This window comes from Lagopus muta, chromosome Z (assembly GCF_023343835.1).
Source record: "Lagopus muta isolate bLagMut1 chromosome Z, bLagMut1 primary, whole genome shotgun sequence".
Classification (NCBI taxonomy): domain Eukaryota; kingdom Metazoa; phylum Chordata; class Aves; order Galliformes; family Phasianidae; genus Lagopus; species Lagopus muta.
Genome location: NC_064472.1, coordinates 4,394,349 through 4,414,468, shown reverse-complemented (window position 1 = coordinate 4,414,468; position 20,120 = coordinate 4,394,349). Strand labels below are relative to the sequence as shown.

The following is a 20,120-nucleotide window of genomic DNA, read 5'->3' as shown; positions in this document are numbered from 1 at the left end:
TGTTTGTAGCATGTTGCTTGCTATTCACTATGCTATATAAATACAAGGGTCTTGTGAAATAGTGTTATACCTGAAGAATCAGTTCTACTGCAAAGGAGAGGAAATCTCTTCAATACTTATTGGACTTCTCTGTTGCAACAAATTGAGATACAAACAGTGATCAGAGCAGTAGCTTTCTGACTAAAGTTCAACTGCATTATAATATTAAATAATAATTAAAAAATAAAATAAAAATGAAAACATTTTTAAAAACATTCATGATGCATGTCCTGAATAAAAGGTCTGAAATACAACTGAAATCATCATTAACTGGGGAGAACTGCACACTTCAAGGAAGAAAAAAAGGAGTAACTGCATAGAATGAGAAAGAACATTCTTTCAGACTTGATACTTATACCTCGGGAACAAACAAGATGGCAGGGAGATTCTGCTAGTCTACATGTAGAAGATGTCCTGCATCATGCATTTGACAGTGGATCCAGTCATAATTTTCACATATTTCATTCTGTGACAAATATAACCAATCCCTTCCAGGCAATGTGTATTTCACATACAACTGCCTTCCCTTCCCCTCTACCCTTGATTTAGATTTGCACTGGTAAAATACCCTAATAAGCATGGAGATATCAGTAACAAAGTTTGCATTTGTACATAACATTTGAATGTTTTTCTCACCTGACAGGGTAGTGCCTGACTTTACTAAAAAAGATTATAAGAATATTTGTGATTTTCCAAGTGACTTTTACTTCTGGAAAGCAAATAGAACATCAACAGGTTTCTGAGAGTGTCTTGCATTTTACTTCATCTTTGTTTAGATCCGTACTTCAAGTACCTATATAAGGCTCAGATTTTCCAGTAAGGTCAATAGCATCTCAGGTTCTAGCCTGTGTGTTTGTTAAAATTCAAGACAAGTGAAAATGTGCAGTAATAGTTTAAAAACAAAGGGTGTGTGATAAGCCTGGGTAATATTTGGCAAAATGATTTTCATCCTCTTTATGCCCAAATCTTTTAGACAGAAGCATAGAGGAGTAGGCTGTGAAAACAAATAAGTCTCTGGGAAAGATACATTGATGGGATAATTGTTCTGGGATGGGATGAACAAAAGCAGCACTTTATTCTTGTCTTACACACATGGCACAACATACAGAACCAGCACAAATAACTTACAAAATCTCATACACCATGCTTCCTCTCGAACAGCTTCTATTAAGTTACAACACCATAACAAGTAAGGTATTTAGTTACTACAGATCCCCAGTCTCCATTTAAGGAGTTGTTATTTTTGTAAACTACTTAGACAAACATCTTTTTTTTTTTTTACATGTTTAATACAGTACAGTATCCTTGACAGAGTTCAAGATATTCACAATACGAATTGAATGCAATATAAAACAGCAGAATTTCTTATCTTGGGACAGGTCTTCATTTGCTCCTGTCTTGTCTTAACAAGTCTTCTTTACTCTTAACAAGTCTTCCTTACTCAACTTTCCAAGCTAAACATTACATTAAATGAAAAAAAGTTTACTTCCCATTGCTTTCAATGTAGTATATATATATTTTTTGCTTCCCTTTCCCGTTCCTACCCCTTGCCCTACCAACAAATGCCATTTAGCCAGTAGAAATGTTAACCCTCAGGTTTCTCTAAAAAGTTTAAAACAATTTTGAAAACAACTTGTTAGATGGAAAATAAATAGTGCTAGTAGGCCATCATAAACTTTAAAAGTTCAGGTTTTTTCTCCTTGTCAGAATCTGTGTCTGTTGGAGATTCCTGTCATCTGATTTTCCAAGATATAGTGTTACTAATGGGCCAGTGTACAAGACCTACGTTTTATTTGTTTATTTCACTTACCAACTGAATTGCCGGCTGTCTTACCCCTCTGATGCAATCACTTTTAGTATAAAGTACTGTCCTTACCAGAAGTATTAACAACTCTAGTCATATAATGCTGTCTAAAATTCTTCCAGCCACTATTAAACCTCTCTCTGTCCATAGCCTCATTGTACCAATTTGATTCATAGGAAGAGTTTCACTTTGTGATTGCATTTCAAACCTCACTGAAGTTTGTGGGCATCACTGCTTCAACTGCGTGGCTTTGAATTACACTTTGTTCAACAAGATTGGCAAATCTAGCCCTTGAGAAGTTAATCAGCTTATAAAAGAAAAAAGAAAAAAGAAAAAAAAAAAAGATTTTTCTCCTTTATACATACAATACACTTTCTTTTTGTACATTGAGCATCATCTTAAAAAGCATGTTTATGTCATTTTGAAAATGAATTTTTACAGAACTTTATAAACACTGTTATATTAAACACATTCTCAAAAACTGAAGAAATTACTCACACAAAATCTGAAAGAGCCTCAATAGAATCCTTTCAGTGTAATTTTTCTACTTGCATATTTCATATTTCAGTGTCCTTTACTGCAAACATAATTTGGCCATGTGAGAACAGGGAAAAGTCAATAAGAAATAGGCAAAAGTTGTTCATAAGATCTGAATCTTCTGTATAATGAGATTAATGTAACATTGAACATGATTTGTTATTGTTGTTGCTGTTGTTATTTGGTTGTTTTTATTCATTTTTTGTTTGTTTGTTTAAATTCCATCCTCTTGTTACTTTTCCATATATTGTGTGGTACATTAATTCCCAAATAGCCTCATTCATTTCAGTGGGAATACAAGTGAGAAAATGATGTATGCTAAAATACTGAAAGCTGTTTTCCACTTTTGAAATGAGGTGTCAGTGGTTATAAGGTAACATCATCATATTCCTGTTTACTTTAGTGTAATAAAAAATGACATCTGAGCAATGTTTTCGAACTTCAATATCAGAGATCAGTGTACAAACGTTAGGAAATAACTGCCTATATTTGTGCAACAGTTCTGACAGCCTAAATATATATTAGGTATGACCAAGAGTGAATTTCATGAGCCTAGATTCTTTATACATATACCTATCTTTTTTATACTTTATACTCCCAGAAACTGGCACAAATTAAGTTTAAGCACACACGTGTCATGCAAACATGAAGCCATGACACCTTTATCACCAATTTTCAGTGGAATCAGTAGTAGACATTAATGCATGTCATCTAAGTGAAATGCACTTTTCCAGTCTTTTGTCTAACAAAATACTGTATAAGTCATAGCATTAACTTGATTTCCTGTACTGGAAATGTCTAAGAATGCATTAATCTTTGTTTGTTCGGAGCAGTCTTTCGGTCTGTAGTGACATAAGTTCAGGAATTTAAACAAATGAATGAGATTTTATACTCTGTCTCATGATTTTCTTTCTCTTTTTCGTTTAATGAAAAAATCAAAAGGAGAAATAGTGTTTCATTAAATGATATTGAAATACATTAAATGTAACTATAATTAGTGAAAGATCAGTGACAGTAGTATCGTGTATGCTTCTTTGTCTGAGGGTAAGTGCTTTCACTTGGCATGAAATACTAAAAGTTTAATACTTCTTAGAGGAAAAAACGTAACCCATGCCTAATCCCAATTCCTAACATATATAGTCACTCGTAAAGGAGCCCTTTAGACAAGACAATATACATTAACTTACTTGATGATTTATAGAATGTGTCTATTTTAGTCACTGTAATAAAACAGAATATATATACACATATTAAAAAATCCAAGTGTAGATAATTAAACAGTATTTCCATACGTTAAACAACTAGTTGCACTTGATGTAGTATTTAAAGCAAGTCACTGAAAATTTCTTCAGTCTTTGGAATGATCAAAGTATAAATAACCAAAACATACAAATAATGATTGAATTTTCATAAAAGAAGGTTTATGACAGAGGGACAAAAATAATGTCCCTCTTATTCACTGTCAATCCCCATTGTGTTTATAGACTCAGCGCCTTCCCAGAATAATCGTAGAATCATAGATTAAGCTGCAGTTTTTTTTCTTTGATCTAGCAGTATACTTTAATGAGGTTATCTTCTTCTGGATAACAGTACTAATAAGGTTTCTAGTTACTTCTTCCTAAGACTTAGTTTGTTCTTGTTGAAGATTATACTGCTTCAGACACTTTAGGCTATGTAAACTACAGAAAAATACTAATCTAATCTAATTAAGTTAAAGTCTAATGAAATATAAATTACTTTATTTACTCTGAAAATTTAGTTACCTTCTATTTTGATAATTCAATCCAGTTTTTTATTTCCCCACCTTCCCCAAAAAACTCTCGTAGTTACAAGCCTGCAATTACGGATAGCAAAGAAAGAAAACTGCTACTTGCCTATGGAAATATATATAGGTTTTTTTTCAAGTTCTAACTCTGCTCTGAGCTGCTAACCATCACACAACATATGCCATTTGGCAATTTGTCTCCTAGGATACTCACAGATTTCTTTCCAGTGTTCTCCACCTGTTCCTTCTGCTGAAGATCCTAAGGTTAACCTACCAATGACCTCATTCCTTGACCCTCTATCTGAATCTAAAACCAAGAATTCAATGCTGATATCATCAAGGCTCTCACAAGGAATGTCAAAGACAAACAATTCATTGAACACGGCATTAGGGGTACACTTCTTGACATGGGTTTTCTTTTTAGAAATTCTCTTCTTAACATGGTACAGATTCACTTTGACATAAGGATCTGCAATAGAAAGAAATAACACAAATAGATATTGAATTATTTAGAAGTTCCTTCTTCTAGTTACTGGTAAACTTTATAGCATACCAAGAGAACTACAGCACAGTGATGTTTCAGTCTACTAAAGATGATTTGCTTTATCTAGTTTTTTTTGTGTGTGTGTGTTTAATTCTGAATTAGTTCCTTTAAGCTCCATTTACAGATATCAAAATATGTAATCAAGATTTAGGTAATGTCTTATTTGTACTATGGAGGTGTTTCTTTCACAAGACATTGTAGTCTGTTAACTTTGGTAATTACACTCCGTTGCTTCAAATGTTAGTGTGAAAGATGATAAATTTCCAATGTATTCTGAGAACTACAAATCCCTATGTAATTAAATGTAATAGAAATCTGTTTTTTACACATCCTACAAGTAGAAAATAATCACCAGTATTAATTAATTGGGGGTTGGGCTCGATGATCTCTGGAGGTCCCTTCCAACCCCTACAATTCTGTGAATAAGGATCAAACAAAATAAAATCTCAAAAGCAAGAGAATAATCTTATGCTGAGAAAATGGACATAATTTATTTCTGGTTTGGTTGTACCAAAATTAATTATCTTGATTAAATTTCTCCCACATCTTTTTACTAAATAAATTTAAAACTAAACTTCAAATGTAAGATTACATTTACTGGCTGTATGTGGTTTGTCTTTAAATATTTTATATGTTACTGAGGAGGGGAAGAGAAAAAGTCCATAATATTAACATTGTTAGTGAACACTGAACGTTTGCATCCTTCAGAATTTTTCAACAATGTGTTGCAAGATTCCTTAATTATTGTTTTCAATTATGGCTATATCTCTCCTTCAGAGGAATTAAAAAAAAATAAAAATAAAAATAGTGGGAATGATCAGTTTCAAGTACATTAATTCTTCATTTATGTATGCATTTATTTCAGTGCAAAGGAGGACTTGTGTTCAAATTCTAATGGTTCAAATGCAATGAAAATTCCAGTCTATGGAAGTTAATCAAGCCAAATAGTCTATGTAAGCAGTCCACTAATAAATACAAGAAACAATTATGTTTTTTCTTTTTTCTTTTTTTTTTTTTCTTTTTCCCAAGTGAAATTAAAATTTAACCTTATTTAGAAAATGTATGCTCTAGTTATCAGAATGAAGTGGTCAGATGATGAAAATGTTTTTGTCTGCTTGGACTCACAGCAGTTTGATGTGAGCAAAGTGTGCAAAAAATGCATCTTAAAAAAATGAACACTTTTTTTTTTTTAATAGTAAGTTTTATTTATTATAATTTTTTCATTAGCTTGGAATGAATACACACCACACAAGGTCTAAGAATATCAAAATCACTAGCCATCAGTAGATTAATGAACTTGTCTATTTCTTTTGAAATAAATTTTTTGACTGCTATTTTTGGCTAATTGATAAGACTGGAATGTTGCTTTTGACTTTATTAGACCTATTAGAAGATCTCAACATCCATATCTCTTGATATGAGAAGTAGAAGTACAATATTATTAGCTGCAGTAACTAAAAGTAAAAGCCTACAAAAACTGCTTCCTCTTTCTTTCAAAATATCCTGTGCATCAAAAGAATCAAGACTTGTACGAACTCAATACAGATGATTTACTGTTTGAAGTCCTCTGTTGGGTACTGTTGTTTTTCAGTGTGTGTGTCTTCTTTTCAGGAAGTTAGTATATTTTATTTTGAATTTTATTAAGTTATCTGACATTAGCATGCACCTAACTACAGTTCTAACATCAGCTTCAAAAAAAATTTTATTATTTGCAAAATGGTACAAGAGTAGGAGACTGGAGTTATAAAAAGACTCCTTTTTTAGTGCATTCCAAGCACTGAAGTAGTTCACCTTTCACCTTGCCAAATAAACATTAATACCAGTGGACTAAATTCAACACAGATGTAATTTGCTGACTTTTGGATTCAAAGCTGAAATATTCCATATAAGAATCTCACTTGATATTGATTAGCTAATAATAAACTGAATTTCTTTGTCATATGTAAAAGTTTTAGTATCTGCAATATCTTCTTATGACAGTTGGATCCTGTTATAGACAATGACAAAACTCATTGGTCTCCACTTCCAATAAATGTCATGTTTCTTCATATTTTGCTTTTATTTTTCCCTAATGTGCTTGAAGAAATTTCTAATATATGTTCTCTGAAAAATAAAACATTGACCTAGATATGAATGAGATGAGTAGGCTGCAGATAATACAGACACCACTTCCTCATTTCTGGGTTATTTTTAATCCTTGAAATGTCACATTTCAGCTGTCTTCTGTCTGTTTGTTTTATATTCTTAAGGCTTATTCATTACTGAAAACATTACCTGATAATCCTGAAACATCAGATTTAGGTAGATGTCTGGCTTTTAAAACAACCACAGTTAGTGTATTTGTTGTAGATTGATAACAGAGAGAGATCAGCAGTTCTCCACGTCCAGATGACTTCTGAGGAAATTAAAAGAAATAAAAAAGAAAAACTATTTATGAGCAATTATGTTCACCAACTTTGAAACTAGATAGAATAGGATTTCTGCAGTGTTGCATAACTGTGTATCTCAAACTGGGGTCAAAAGATATAATTCATGGAGCTGTGATGCTTCGCAAACAAAATATAACTTTCCTGTACTGCAGTTCTACAACACCTCCTATATCTTCCTATATCTTGCTATTAGAGTTTGAAATAAATAAAGTTGTGAAAATATGTATAGTAGGGTATTGTTAGCTTCAGAGATAAGAAATGAAATCCTATATCCTGTAAAATAAGTCTCAGTGTAAGTAAAGTTTCTTAAGAAAAATAAATAAGAAACTTTGTGAAAAAAAAATGTTGAAAAACAAATTGAATAAAAGTAATTCACAAAAAGAAAAAATAATAAAATATTTTTAGTCTTAAAATTAATGTAGCCCATTAGTGAAAGAGTCATTTATTTCACAGTAAGGATGGAGCCAGTGGAAACAAAAAATGAGAATACTTTATGTATCAGAAAATCAACTAATTTATCAGCAAAATATCAGTGACATAGTTATAATTGCAATATAACGAAAGAATTGCAAAACAACTATATTAGTTATAGGTGTGATGTCTTGCAGACGTTTAGTTGATTTGTCAGCGTGCTTCACCTTTGGAAACAATCAAATTGAAAGTCAATATACAAGCTACTTTTTAGTAGAGAATAAAAGAAGTGCACATGATTCATATGCATTTCTATGGCTCTGTGACTGTTGTAAATGATCTTTCTATTCTGAAATGAGACAAAAAGATATGAAATATTTTTAGCCTGGTGAAATCAATAAGTTTTTCCACTGACTTTGCTGTGGTTTTAACATCTCCCTCATATCTTAGGATCTTTAGAACAAATGCAGCTTATTTAAAAGTCATTGAGGGAAAAAAAAGCATGATTTAAAATAGGAAAGATGAAGAGAGAGTATAATAATGTATAAATTTTTGCATTCTTTCACATCAAAGCAAACTAAAATGAATTTAGGCCTCTTGACCTAATGTGAATGGATCCACTAAAACCTGCTGACCCTCTGATTAAGCAAGTAGAATTTGGAATTCTAACATTTTCTTTCAAAATGCTTATTTTAACTTGATTTTATTATAGTTGTAAAATTGTTTCCTTATTCTGCCCTAATGAAAAGATCTCAGTAGTTCATTTGATAAACTTGTTCCCTTCTTTTCCCAGGATGCTATTAATATTGCTCAAATATTATAGTTAAACTAGTACAACACTTCTAAATTTTAAATAAGAAATATGTTACCCTAACATTTCTTTTGATGATCTCTCTGTCCATTAGCATCCTTCCTTCTGACAATTCAGTTCCTGCAAGGGGAATGAGGACTTCTCCAATGACGTCATCTCTGGAAAATCTGTCGAAGCTCAAGATCATAAAATGGAGTGTTAAGTCTTGAATTTGGCTATAGGGGATCCCATAAAACGTGAAGGTCTCATCAAAAGCAGGATCTAAGGTTTTCCTCAGCACTCTGGTTTTCACCTTGTGCTTTTTCTCAGGAAGGATTGTCATTTTGATGTAGGGATCAGAAGTCATTGACTGTTCATCCATTGCTGGCAGCCCACGTGCTTCCTTGATGCTCACTACAAATGCCTTTTTCTCAAAGTTGTATTCTAAAGAGAGAAAGAGAGTTCCTAGCTTGTCTTGTTTTTCTTCAGATGACAGGGACATGGTGGATTTTAAACTATCAGGGGAAACTAAATCTTTCTTCTTTTCTGAAAAATGCTTTGAAGATGAATTTTCAGGGCCTGGAGAACTCTGCATTTTAGAGATTGTTTTCGGAAAGTTGCCATTTAGATCTCTGTTCTCCAGGTCAAGATGAAGAGAATTCTTTGGCATTGCTGATTTGCTCTTTGCTTCACTTTTATCATCTACTCCAAACTTCTTCTTACTGTTGAGATTCTCAGGATAAATATCAACTCCCTTCAGAACATGAACAAACTTATATGGAGGAGTCTTATTGGATTTGGATGATTTGCGCTGACAGCAGATCCAAGCAAAAAGGGAGACAGAGAAGACAAGGCCAAATGCACTAAAGATCCCAACAACTGTAGGAATTTCATCTGCAAGTTAAATAAACAGCAACAAGCAAATAAGCAGCATTTTCTTCTACTCTGTGTGATATATAGTAAATTTAGCAAAGCAAACTAATACAAGATGGTAATAGGAGCAGTTGACAGACTGAAAGTGCTCTGCGTCGCACGCATTGGTCGCCACCTGCAGGCGCAAATGTGTACTCCCATGCTGTTAGTATTTTTCCATACAAAAGATGTCTGGAAGGAAAACAGAGTTCCCACCCCAACAGTAATTAAAATGAGTAATTTCTCAGCTATTTCATCACTCTGTGTGTAATTTCTGAGTTTATATGCCAGCGAGCAAAAACAGATAAGGTTTGATCTTTGAGTGTATGGAACTGTATTTCTTAGATATAAGCATTCTGGTATGTCTGTTACTTATAGGTATATCATCTGCTTTTCACAGTTTCCTAAAATGCTTTGTACACTCAACTAACTCAGTTTTATGGTCTGATCTCATAATTGCCTGGAGGTATCTGCTGAAACTGAGTTTTTCAGGAGGTTGTAACACTCAAGAGTTTCAAGAGGATTTTCAATACATTCCAGGAGAAAGTCTGTCAAGAAAAATTATAATAACTACCTGCCAAGTGTCCCCTCCAGATGGATGTGACATTTGGCAGTTGCATGTGAGTCCAAAGCTGAAATACTCTTCAGTGTATCTTTGACACCCACTAAGCTTTGAATCTGAGACGCTATGAATCAAAGCTGTGGAGAGCATACAGGACAGATCACTTCTTCTGAGTGTGTAAGAGAAACATTAAAATGTAATTTTGATATTAATCCTACATTAAAATCTGAGTGAAGCGAAAACTATCCAGGTGTTTCAATCTCAAGTGTGATGTGAATACTTCAGTAGCATACTGAATCATTAGCCATTCACAAGCCATTCACAATTGAAGGGGCAAATGAGCACAACTAATTGGAAATCCAATTTTGCCCATAAGTAACATGACTAAGTGAGTTTAAACCTCCCACAGTGTAACAATAAGAGCTTAATCTTTATTCTCTGAACTAGTAGACTAGTAGAATATTAATGGAATGACATTGTTTCTGCATAAATCCAATTGTGTTACAGTTCCTGTAGCAAATAATTAGCACATCATTTTGAACAAGGAAAGCAAAACTATCCTCCTGTACACATTACTAAACATGCTTTATCTAGATAAAACCTGGTCTAATATATGTGCTACCACCATAACTTTTAGTCTGAGTAAAAACAAAAACAAAACAAAACAAAACAAAACCCCACAACATAATATTATCAAAGAAAAGTAGGACAAAATGTTCCAGAACAGAAAGTGTAAGGTCTTGCTATTAATTTCTTCTTACAATAAACATGTCACTTTACTTCTGCTTACAAGCTGTATCAATCTATGTTTAATTGTAAGAAGTCAATTAATGACTGAAAAAGGTATGCAAAATTCTAAAAAATATATATATTTTTTTAAGCTGAGAATTCTTCTCTGAGTTTCAAGTATTATCATAGCTGTAGAAATTTAAATATATATGAAACAAATGTAGAAAGCAAGGAGTAATTGAAAAATAATCAGAATACTTTAAATAACTTTCAGGAATCATCTATACATTTTTAGTGCTTCTTCATGAGTTTACATTTAAAATTTTTATAGTAATGGAAATCATGCTGTGTTTTTATCCTACAGCTACTGGAAGAAGTGATAAAATCAATTTAGTATTTAAAATATTAATTAACTTCCTTAAATAAGTAATTAGATAAGAATGATGTCATGAGTGTTGTTAGAATTATCAGATGGGTGGGGTACATAGGAAAAAAGAAGATAACTAAAATTTTTTATACTCACAACTAATTACATTACAACAATTTGTCATAATGTAAATCAGTTAACATTCAAAGCAGTGTATTAACAGGGAACAACACCTATTGATCCTGGGATAAATTTTTTCAGTTGTGTGATGTAAATTTGAAGTCATTTCACCTAAGTCAGAGGAATGATCCTTGAATTTAACCACTGGTAAAGCAAATAACATCTAGGCTAGAGTCAATATTTGTAAAGCAGAGTTTCGAAACATTTCCACATACAGTTTTTTATGAGTAGCACTATTTATTTCATATTATCACTGCTTCTGAAACTTGCAGAGTCACAGTTATTCATGCTACAGTAAATGTATAGAAATGACACAATTGAAAAGTTCCTTGTCATCATGGGTATTCTCAATAAATAGAGATAAATCAAGATAGGAACATTTAGCCCAAAACACTGGGTTACTATACTCCCATCTTCTCAGTAGTGTTCTTTACACAACTATATTTCACTTTAGGTAACAGTCTACAAATCTTCCTCTATGACAAGATAAAAGGAATTATAACTATTCCAAGATTGGCTTTAATGAAGATTTTCTCTGTGTCACAAGATGTGTTTACAGCATTTTAATCTGAAGCCAATATATTTTAACCAAGACAGAGAAAACAATTCCAACTCTTCAATCCAAAAATGCATCTAGTCAAACCTCTCTTTCTCTCTTTGATTTACCAGAAGTAATGGCTAGGTGGAAAGGAACAGAGAGAGAAAGAGAAGAAAGCAAATTCACACAACTTCTGGGATCAAAGAGAACTAGAAGAAATTCGGTTCCTCCCAGCAGTCTGGGAGGCACGAGGGTGGCTCAGCAGTGGCTGCCTGCATGATCCGTAGCCGGGAGTTGTGGCCAGGACGCACTTACCGAACTGCTGGTGGCTGGACGCGATCGGAGCCATGTTGGTGGTGCTCTCTGTCCGCGGTGCTGGAACCGCTGTCCGTGGTCCCGGAGCCTCTATCTGACGCGGCTGTTCGCGCTAGCGGAGTCGCCCTCTTCCTGAGCGACCCCTGCCAGGAGCGCCGAATGTGATGCTCCGCTGTTTCTCGACTTGTCGCTCTCTCGCAGCACTAGGACAGCAGGCTTCTTCCACGGTGGTATAACAAACAAACATACAAACAAACAAAAAGAGAAAAGAAAAAAAAAAAAAGAAAAAATAACAACCTTATACTCGGAGACACAAGCAGTGGGGAAGGTGAAGAAGGAGGCTGTGATCGGGCTGAAGGAGTGGGGGGAGGGGGAGCTTCGATCCTCCCCTTTGCACTGATTTCCAACCCCCTTCCTGTTTTGGTTCTTCTGAGTAGCTCTGCTCCGAGACTGAAGACGTGGTTGAAACCCAAATTGACGCAATCCTGACGCTACAAGGCTGATATCAGCACCTTTCCCACCTCCCATCCCCCCGCCCCCCCCCCACCCTCCCCCTTCACAGCCACCACACCCTCCCTCCTTTCCTCCCTTCTTTCCTCTCTTCCCCCCCTTCTGTCTTTCTGAGGATTGAACACACACTCATCGATTATTTTAACTGCCCTGCTGCAGGATATGAGCTCCCACCCTCTGTTGGACACAGAAAGAGGAATGTTAATGGCTGTGATTCAATGCACCCTGTGTAATACACGGGTGTGTCTGTTTTTCTGGGGTATGATCTATTTATCTGCTTATTTATCTATCAGCTGGATGGGCTACAGTGATGTGAAGGAGATGCCAGGTCAGATGTTCCAGATGCCTTGGCTCCAACAGAAAAAAACGTATTTCTGCTATGACTGATGTGATGTACTTACTCTTTTTGAATCACGAAAACTCTCAATGTGCATTCTCCCATTCCCTGTCCTTGATTCTCCCTATCACTCGTCCCTACACAATACCCTAAGTCTTCACTCTAGAAATATATTTCTCTTCTCCTCTTGATATTCCTGCTTGTCTGGGAAAGAGCTGAATCTATTGAGATATGTCTGGATTTTACAAAATTTACATATCAGTCCCCCAGTCTGGACTAAGAACATTTAGAGGTATAGGGGTAATGGGCAGGCAGGTGAGAGAAATTGAGAGAAACAGAAAAAGAAAGCAGGACTGCCCAAAATTAGGACTAGTATAATAACCCAGGACAAATCATAGAGCAACAGAGCTGCAAAAGCCAGCATCTGGCATCTGACTTCTGGATTCAAAAGGAACTGTATCAGCCAACTTTGAATCCCAACTGTTAATTCTGCTGCATAAATGGGAAACAGGTGTTGTTTTTCATCTAAATAACAAAATCCAGATGCTGACATAGTCTGGAATCACCCTGCTCCACAATTGGCTGCTTGGATGCTGGTATGTCTTGGCCCACTTCAAAGAATATTCTTGTTTAACACTGAAGCCAGTGAAGCTTCTTGGCATTTGGAACAATAAAAAGGGAAATTTGAGGAATTGAAGCTCGCTATTATCAAAGCACTTGCCTAGTCTTAGAACTGAAAATATTTTGGCTAATATTAATTATTCTTTTCTCCTTCTGTAGCACTTTCAGCAATTTGTCTTGTTACATGTACCTACCCATCTCTTTCATGTGGATATAACTATATCCACTACCTTATACTTCCTTACTTCTTAAGTCACTTAAAAAGCATGGAGAATAACTTACCATTGTTTCCTTTTCAAACAGAGTTCTATGAGTCAACTTGCTTTGCTTTTAGGTGTGTTTTGTCAATACAGTTTGATTTGGAAATGTTAGGTTCACATACTGGCACCAATCCACTTTACAAATAGCTCAACTTCTTTCCTCCTGCCAAGTCTTCCCTCTGCCATCCTTACTAATCACTTATCTTTCTCCATTCACAATTCATTTCTCAAAATGTACACCCACTGAAAACAATTCCATTTAATTTTAGACCCCTTTCCAGGTATTTAAGACACTTGATACAGTTGAAATAAAAAAACTTTATACAAATATAGGTTAAAATATGTTTAACTGGGATATTAAACTATCACAATATGTTATTATGCTGGGGCTTTAAAAACAATTCACAAGAGTAAGCATAAGTTATAGCTTACTTTGTTATCAATCCTAGCTGAGCTAGGATTGCATGTGATGAGGCTTGTATGATTGTAAACAATTCATGATGATAGAGATAATAATGATAATAATTACTATTATTAATGAAATCTGGGATGTCCTTAGTCTAAATATGAACAAATATTGGGGCACATGATAATATAGAATTTATTGATTCAGATTTTCTTTTAGTTTTCCATATGTTTCATAAATACATATATATATATATATATAGTTCACAGAAAGACTTCCCTTGAGCATCCAGATTATTTTTTCTTATTATTTTCTCTGTTATTTTGATTGCCTGTGATAAAATTTGCTGAAATATGAAAGATACACGTTCTTTTAATATTATTATTTTCCCCCTAACTCCTGGTATTTCATCTTAGATTTTACACACTGTGTAAGAATCCTGTGGTGGTGGATGTTGTATAAACATTTTGTACAGAAACCTTCCTTTCTATTCTGTTCAGTGCAAGTGTAGCTTTTCAAAACATGATAGAAAATGTTTCTCTTCTGTATTTAGACATTTGCAATTGAGAAGACTGAGTGTATGCATAGGCATATGCAATATATAAACAAATATGCAAGTGAATGATTATATTTCTTTGTTGCATTCATCACTGAAATAGCAGATAACCAGTTTCTTACTACAATCATGAAACTTCTATACTAAATTACATGATTCCACATCATGGAACAGAGTGCATATCCCAGAAAATACTCGAGAAGGAGGTGGAGTATTGAGTTCCTAACACATTCTGAGACAGACGTACTTTTTGCTCCCTGTGTTGTGCAAGCACCATCTAGTGTACATCTTACAGCCATCAGCACCAGCCGACTCGTACACACCCAGATAGGCAGCACAAACACAAATACAGCCAACTCTCTGTTTCTTCATGTATACGTCTGTCAAGAAAGCAGAGGGAAAAAAAAAAAAAAAAAAAAAAAAAAAAAAAAAATCATCATTTGAGGTCTCTGTCCTTTTTAATAATCAATTAAATCACTATTTTTCAGGGTCTTTTTTTTTTTTTTTTTTTTTTTTTTTTTTTGACATAGCAGTTACTCTCCCTCTGTGGCTGTACATTCTTTGCACTTTCCTCTGTTCTGAAAAACAACGTGGATACTTCAGAAAAACTTCATGCAGTTTGTAAAATGCTCTTTAGAAGGCACGGACTAAGAATTCACTGCTGACATAATATTTCCTCAAATTTCCCGTCAAACTAAATACAGTAATCTCAAATAGTTTCAACTCAGAGACAGGACATCCAAAGAAGCTGGCTCAGATTTTGTCTGCACTGAGATGCAGTGGATTAATCATGTGCAAAATATCTCTGTATACACTTTGGCTGACTGTATCACATCAGGGCCTTCTGTGGTCTGCAAACCAGATTACTGATGCTCATGCATGCGCAGAGCACCCTCTTCACAAAGAAAAGGGAGGGTGGTTGCTAAGTAACACAGTCTGTACACTTCCCAAAGCAGAGAGGCCTCAAATAAGCATATGGAGCTGGAAAAGATGGCCCATCACAGGCAAATGAACTGTCATCATTCCTCAGATCCCATAGCCTAAATATGGGGAAAGCCTAATATTTTTCCCTCAAAAAATAAAATGAACAAAAAGAAATCAAGGAAAAAAACAACAACAACAACAACAACAACAAAAAGTTATTCTGGACAATATCCAGTAAAGCGTCAAGTAAAGATTATAAAAATAAAACTCCATAATTTATATGTATGAGGTAAAACTGATGAAACAGCTTTCCGTCTTTCCATCTCTGTGAAATGTTTCCCTGCAGCATAAGGACAGAATTTCACATTTTCAAAAATTACATTTATTTTCTACAGTTGCCAGGTACTAAGCTACAGATATTAATTAATACTGTTCAGCACCAATTAAATTCAAGCCCTCTAGCCGCCCTTGTAAATAAAATTTCAGTGAGAATACAAGCAGAGTTCCCTAATTGAGGGAAGTGTTTACCATTCACTGAAAGTGAAACAACTTCAGAGTGATCTACAAATGGATTCAGGTAAGTATGCTGCTTCATTCATTCAGTTCTGTTTCAATTACAATTAGACTATGTAATGGGGGCTAGCATCCCTCCATTTCTTGTCTCCAGCTTTGACAGTCCCTAGCTATGTACAAGCATGTTTTCAGATGCCACAGAAAACTCATTGATTCTTCCTGGGTTGAAACTGAATTCAGCTACACACATAAGAATGGTCTATATGAATTATCTGGTGTCCATTGAAGAGTGCTGTAGGTTTTCTGGACTGCATTTGCCAGCCTATGTAGGTACATCAGTTACCAGAGAATTCTTGAAATCAAATCTGGATGAGCAGACAAAGATGAGGAAGAGGCGCCTACTAGAGGGTCTGAGATATGGAAACAGCCTCAAATGTCATTATATAAGTTCATGGAAGCAACTAAATAAATTCCCTAGTTCACATACAGATGTACAGAAATCTAAACTAATGTTTTAAACATGAAATTGAGCCATGCCTCTGGGGTCAACTTTCTCTTGATTCTACTGGCTGTATTGACCAGATACTCATTCTCTGTAGTGCAAATTTAAAATGTCTGTTGCACATATGGTTTGTTATAGTTGCTTTAGAGCTGAATTCCATTCCTAAAACTAGGCAAGAATGCCTAAAATAGATTTTACACTTACTCAGATATTTAATAAAAATAATAATAAAAAGTATTTTTCTCCTCTGTGGTGATACTATGTAGATCAATGTCTTGATGAAACTTTAAGGTATGCAATAACAAGTGTGAAAGAAACCATTCCAGTAATTTAACATTGTTTTTATTTAGAAAGTAACATCAAATGTTTGAAAGATAACAAGATTCCTCCCAGAGTGGGAAATATTTCTATCCCTTCAGAAGTCATGGTACCACACTAAAAGTTTTATTAAGTACACAATAATATGTATTTTCCTTTATTTTTATTTTTTGATGAGAAAAGCTCCCTGCAGTTTTATATGGTGCATGAAAAGAGAGAATGAGACATGCCTTCATTGTTGCAATTTTTTGCAGGAAAGTCTCCAGAGTAGTTTCACTCCATGTGTACTGAAAGCGTCTGATTATCAGATGACTAAGAGTTACATTATATTATATAACAGAGTATATTATATATAAATATAATATGCAAACATATTATAAATTATTATTCATTATTAATTATGTTATATGAATATAATATATAAATAAGATATATAAAAATAAATATATAAAATAACATACCATGGAGTAAACTTTCATTTTGGAAGGAGAGACTACTTTAAAATTTCTTTCCTATATTTTTTTTTATATCTAAGATTTTATTATTATTTTTTTCTGGGTAATTTATCATTTCAGGTTATGCTTTTATTTGGATAACAGCTACTTATTTTATTTATTTCAGTTTTCTGAAGTTCATGGATAGTGGGGATTGTGATCTGCTAAAAGTAGTTTACATGTATATGTTTAACAGTTTAACAGAGGAGAAGATACTCTAGGAGGGTCCTGATAAGAATGATTAAAATACGAAACAGAAACATACCTACATTTATGTCATGAATTTCTTTTACATTTTAATTGGCATTAATTGTTGAAATAAAAGAGAAGGGTACTACTAGGGAATTAGACTGAGAATTTAGAACAACGTTGTGATATTAAAAGTCTTGAATTAATTTAAATTTCGTAAGTTGTTCATTCAGTCTTCTTTTGAAATTTCAGCCTTTACTAACAGACAGGTCTTCTATGTTTTGTTGTTGTTGTTTTGCTAAAACAGGAAAATTTTTGACTAAACCATACCTAAACCAAGTTTTGTGAACTTTAATCTAAAATTCAGCTTTAATTCTAGCATACATATGTTTATGATCAGGAAAATCTTAAGATATCTTGGAACAATAGAAGGACTTTCTGTGAAATATTTATTTTCCTGGCTTTAGATAAGCAGGTTCACCAATGGAATATGAAAAAGTCAAGCATGCAGTTTATTTCTTCACTTTGTTCATCTGCTTTGGATCCATTGTATATACGTACGTTATGGAGAAGATGCCAAATTAAAGAAACTACAAAAATTTATTGGCTTCTAGGACACCAAAAGCAAGAGTACTGCATCAGAAAAATTATGACTCAGATTCAAGTACTTCTTGTGCTCTTGTCTTTTTGCAAGAATGTCCTAAGTATCATTCTTTAAGTACCGTAAAGGAAGAAATGGTCTTTGTCCATTGATTTTTGTCCAGTGTAATGAGGTATTCAGTCAGAAAATAAATATGTTACCTAATTGCAGTGCTTAGGGTCTAAGAATACCGAAGAGGACCTAATTTCTCACCATCTATGAAAGCACTGTTTTAGCATGGTACATATGGCAGCTAAATGTTATATCTGCTTCACTTCAGTAGAGGTTTAATATTTTGATGTTCAAAGAGTAGAGAAATTCTCTGAAGCTAGAACTGGAGCCTGTGCCCTGAAGAGTGATTTAACAATGCTGCTTTACAACAAGTTTTATCTTAAGTCAATTCTTTGTCTGGACTTCAAAGATTACATGGTTGAAATTAAAATCTGCAGAGTTTAATTTCATAAATTTTGCAACACTTACTCTTGTGATGGGCGCCACATGAGATGAGACACAGATAATCCCTAGGAAAATGAATTCAACAGTAAATAAAAGAGGTAGAGGAGAAGAGAGGTTCTGAAGATATATATATATATTGTAAGAGATTACTCTTTTACATCATTGTCTCAAAGCTTGCTGGGGACATAGATGAACAAGGCAAGTCCTGGGCAGGGGTTGAGAAATCCTTTGTCTGAAGAACTTTGATGGACAAGTCCTGGGCAAGGGTTGTGAAATCCTCTGTCTGAGGGACACAGATGGACAAGGCCAGAGGCAACGAGAGAGAGATGAGCTGCAGCTTAATAGCCGTGAAGCAGTTTTTTTGTGTGGACTTATCTCAAGGAAGATCAAGAGGACATCTCAGGGGGTACTCACATGACTCTTGCTCAAGCACCCAGGGATGTCACATAGACAGGAGAAAAAGTAGGATAAAAGAGCAATCGAAAACCATGAGCTTTAGGTTTTCTGGAAACAGTTTCCTCATGAAGAAGAATGGAGGTTATTCTGTCAACAGATTCCTCATGAAGAAGAAGAGGTTTCTGTCATGAGAAGCCTCACAACCTGTCTCTCTCCTTCCTGGTCTTGCTTTGTGCTCTCTCCCTCCTGGACTTGCTCTGCGCTCTACCATGATGCTGAAGAAGAACAAAGGTGTCTGCCATCAGATTCCTCACTACAGAATTCCTGCATGCTTACAGACTCTCCTGGGCCTCCTACCTGAGTCCTGCTGCCTCCTCCGGGATTGGCTACATGACTGCCTCCTGCTACCTGCTTGCTGCCCAAGACCGGCCACGCTGCTGCTCTCTCCCCCTGCTGCTTCTGCCTTGGACCTTCAAACATCGTGCAACGGGACGCTGCTGGATGCTGGTGGTGACTATCCCTGCTTTACGCAATTCTTGCTTCTTTCCTATCTTTTCTATCACCCTCCTTCCCTTCCCCGTCTCCCTGATTAGGATTTGTAATAAACTGGTTGGACTAACATATGAACCATTGTTTCTTAATCTCACACCGGGTACACAGATATTAAAAGAACCTCATCTCCCTCCTTTAAATTGGAGAGAGACATATACATATACATATATATATATATATATATATATATATATATATATACATAATATATATATAATTGATATTCAGATCTGGAAGTACTTGACCCTAAATATTCTGCAAATAATGTATTTCCTTATCACATTTGAAAGTTCTGTCTAAATTCAGAGCTTTAAATCTAACATGTTTCAACTAGGCAAGACCCAAAAGTCATTGAAAATCTGATATTGTATAGTTAGATCATGTACTCTATTCTGAGTAACACATCCCCAACATATCATGTGATCTTCAGGGAAGAAAAACGCACTGGAAAAAAAAAAAAAAAAAAGTTGAAATACAGTGTTACTAAAATATAAAGTTTTTAATGTGGTGTAGAGTCTTTGAAG

General features: G+C 34.6%; 1 protein-coding gene across 2 annotated transcripts; it reads right to left on the bottom strand.

The window, feature by feature from the left end:
• Positions 1–983: 983 nt before the first annotated feature.
• SYT4 (synaptotagmin 4) lies at positions 984–12,406 on the bottom strand. 2 transcript variants are annotated; one of them, XM_048932022.1, is made up of 4 exons: positions 11,923–12,406; positions 8,405–9,213; positions 6,964–7,084; positions 984–4,614 (listed from the first exon to the last, which is right to left on the bottom strand). In XM_048932022.1, exons 1-4 carry the CDS (start codon positions 11,954–11,956, stop codon positions 4,307–4,309), a joined length of 1,272 nt encoding a protein of 423 aa, XP_048787979.1. In that variant the 5' UTR covers positions 11,957–12,406; the 3' UTR covers positions 984–4,306. The 2 variants fall into 2 exon arrangements, with proteins under 2 accessions (XP_048787979.1, XP_048787978.1); XM_048932021.1 differs by having other exon boundaries at positions 985–4,614; positions 8,399–9,213.
• Positions 12,407–20,120: the final 7,714 nt, after the last annotated feature.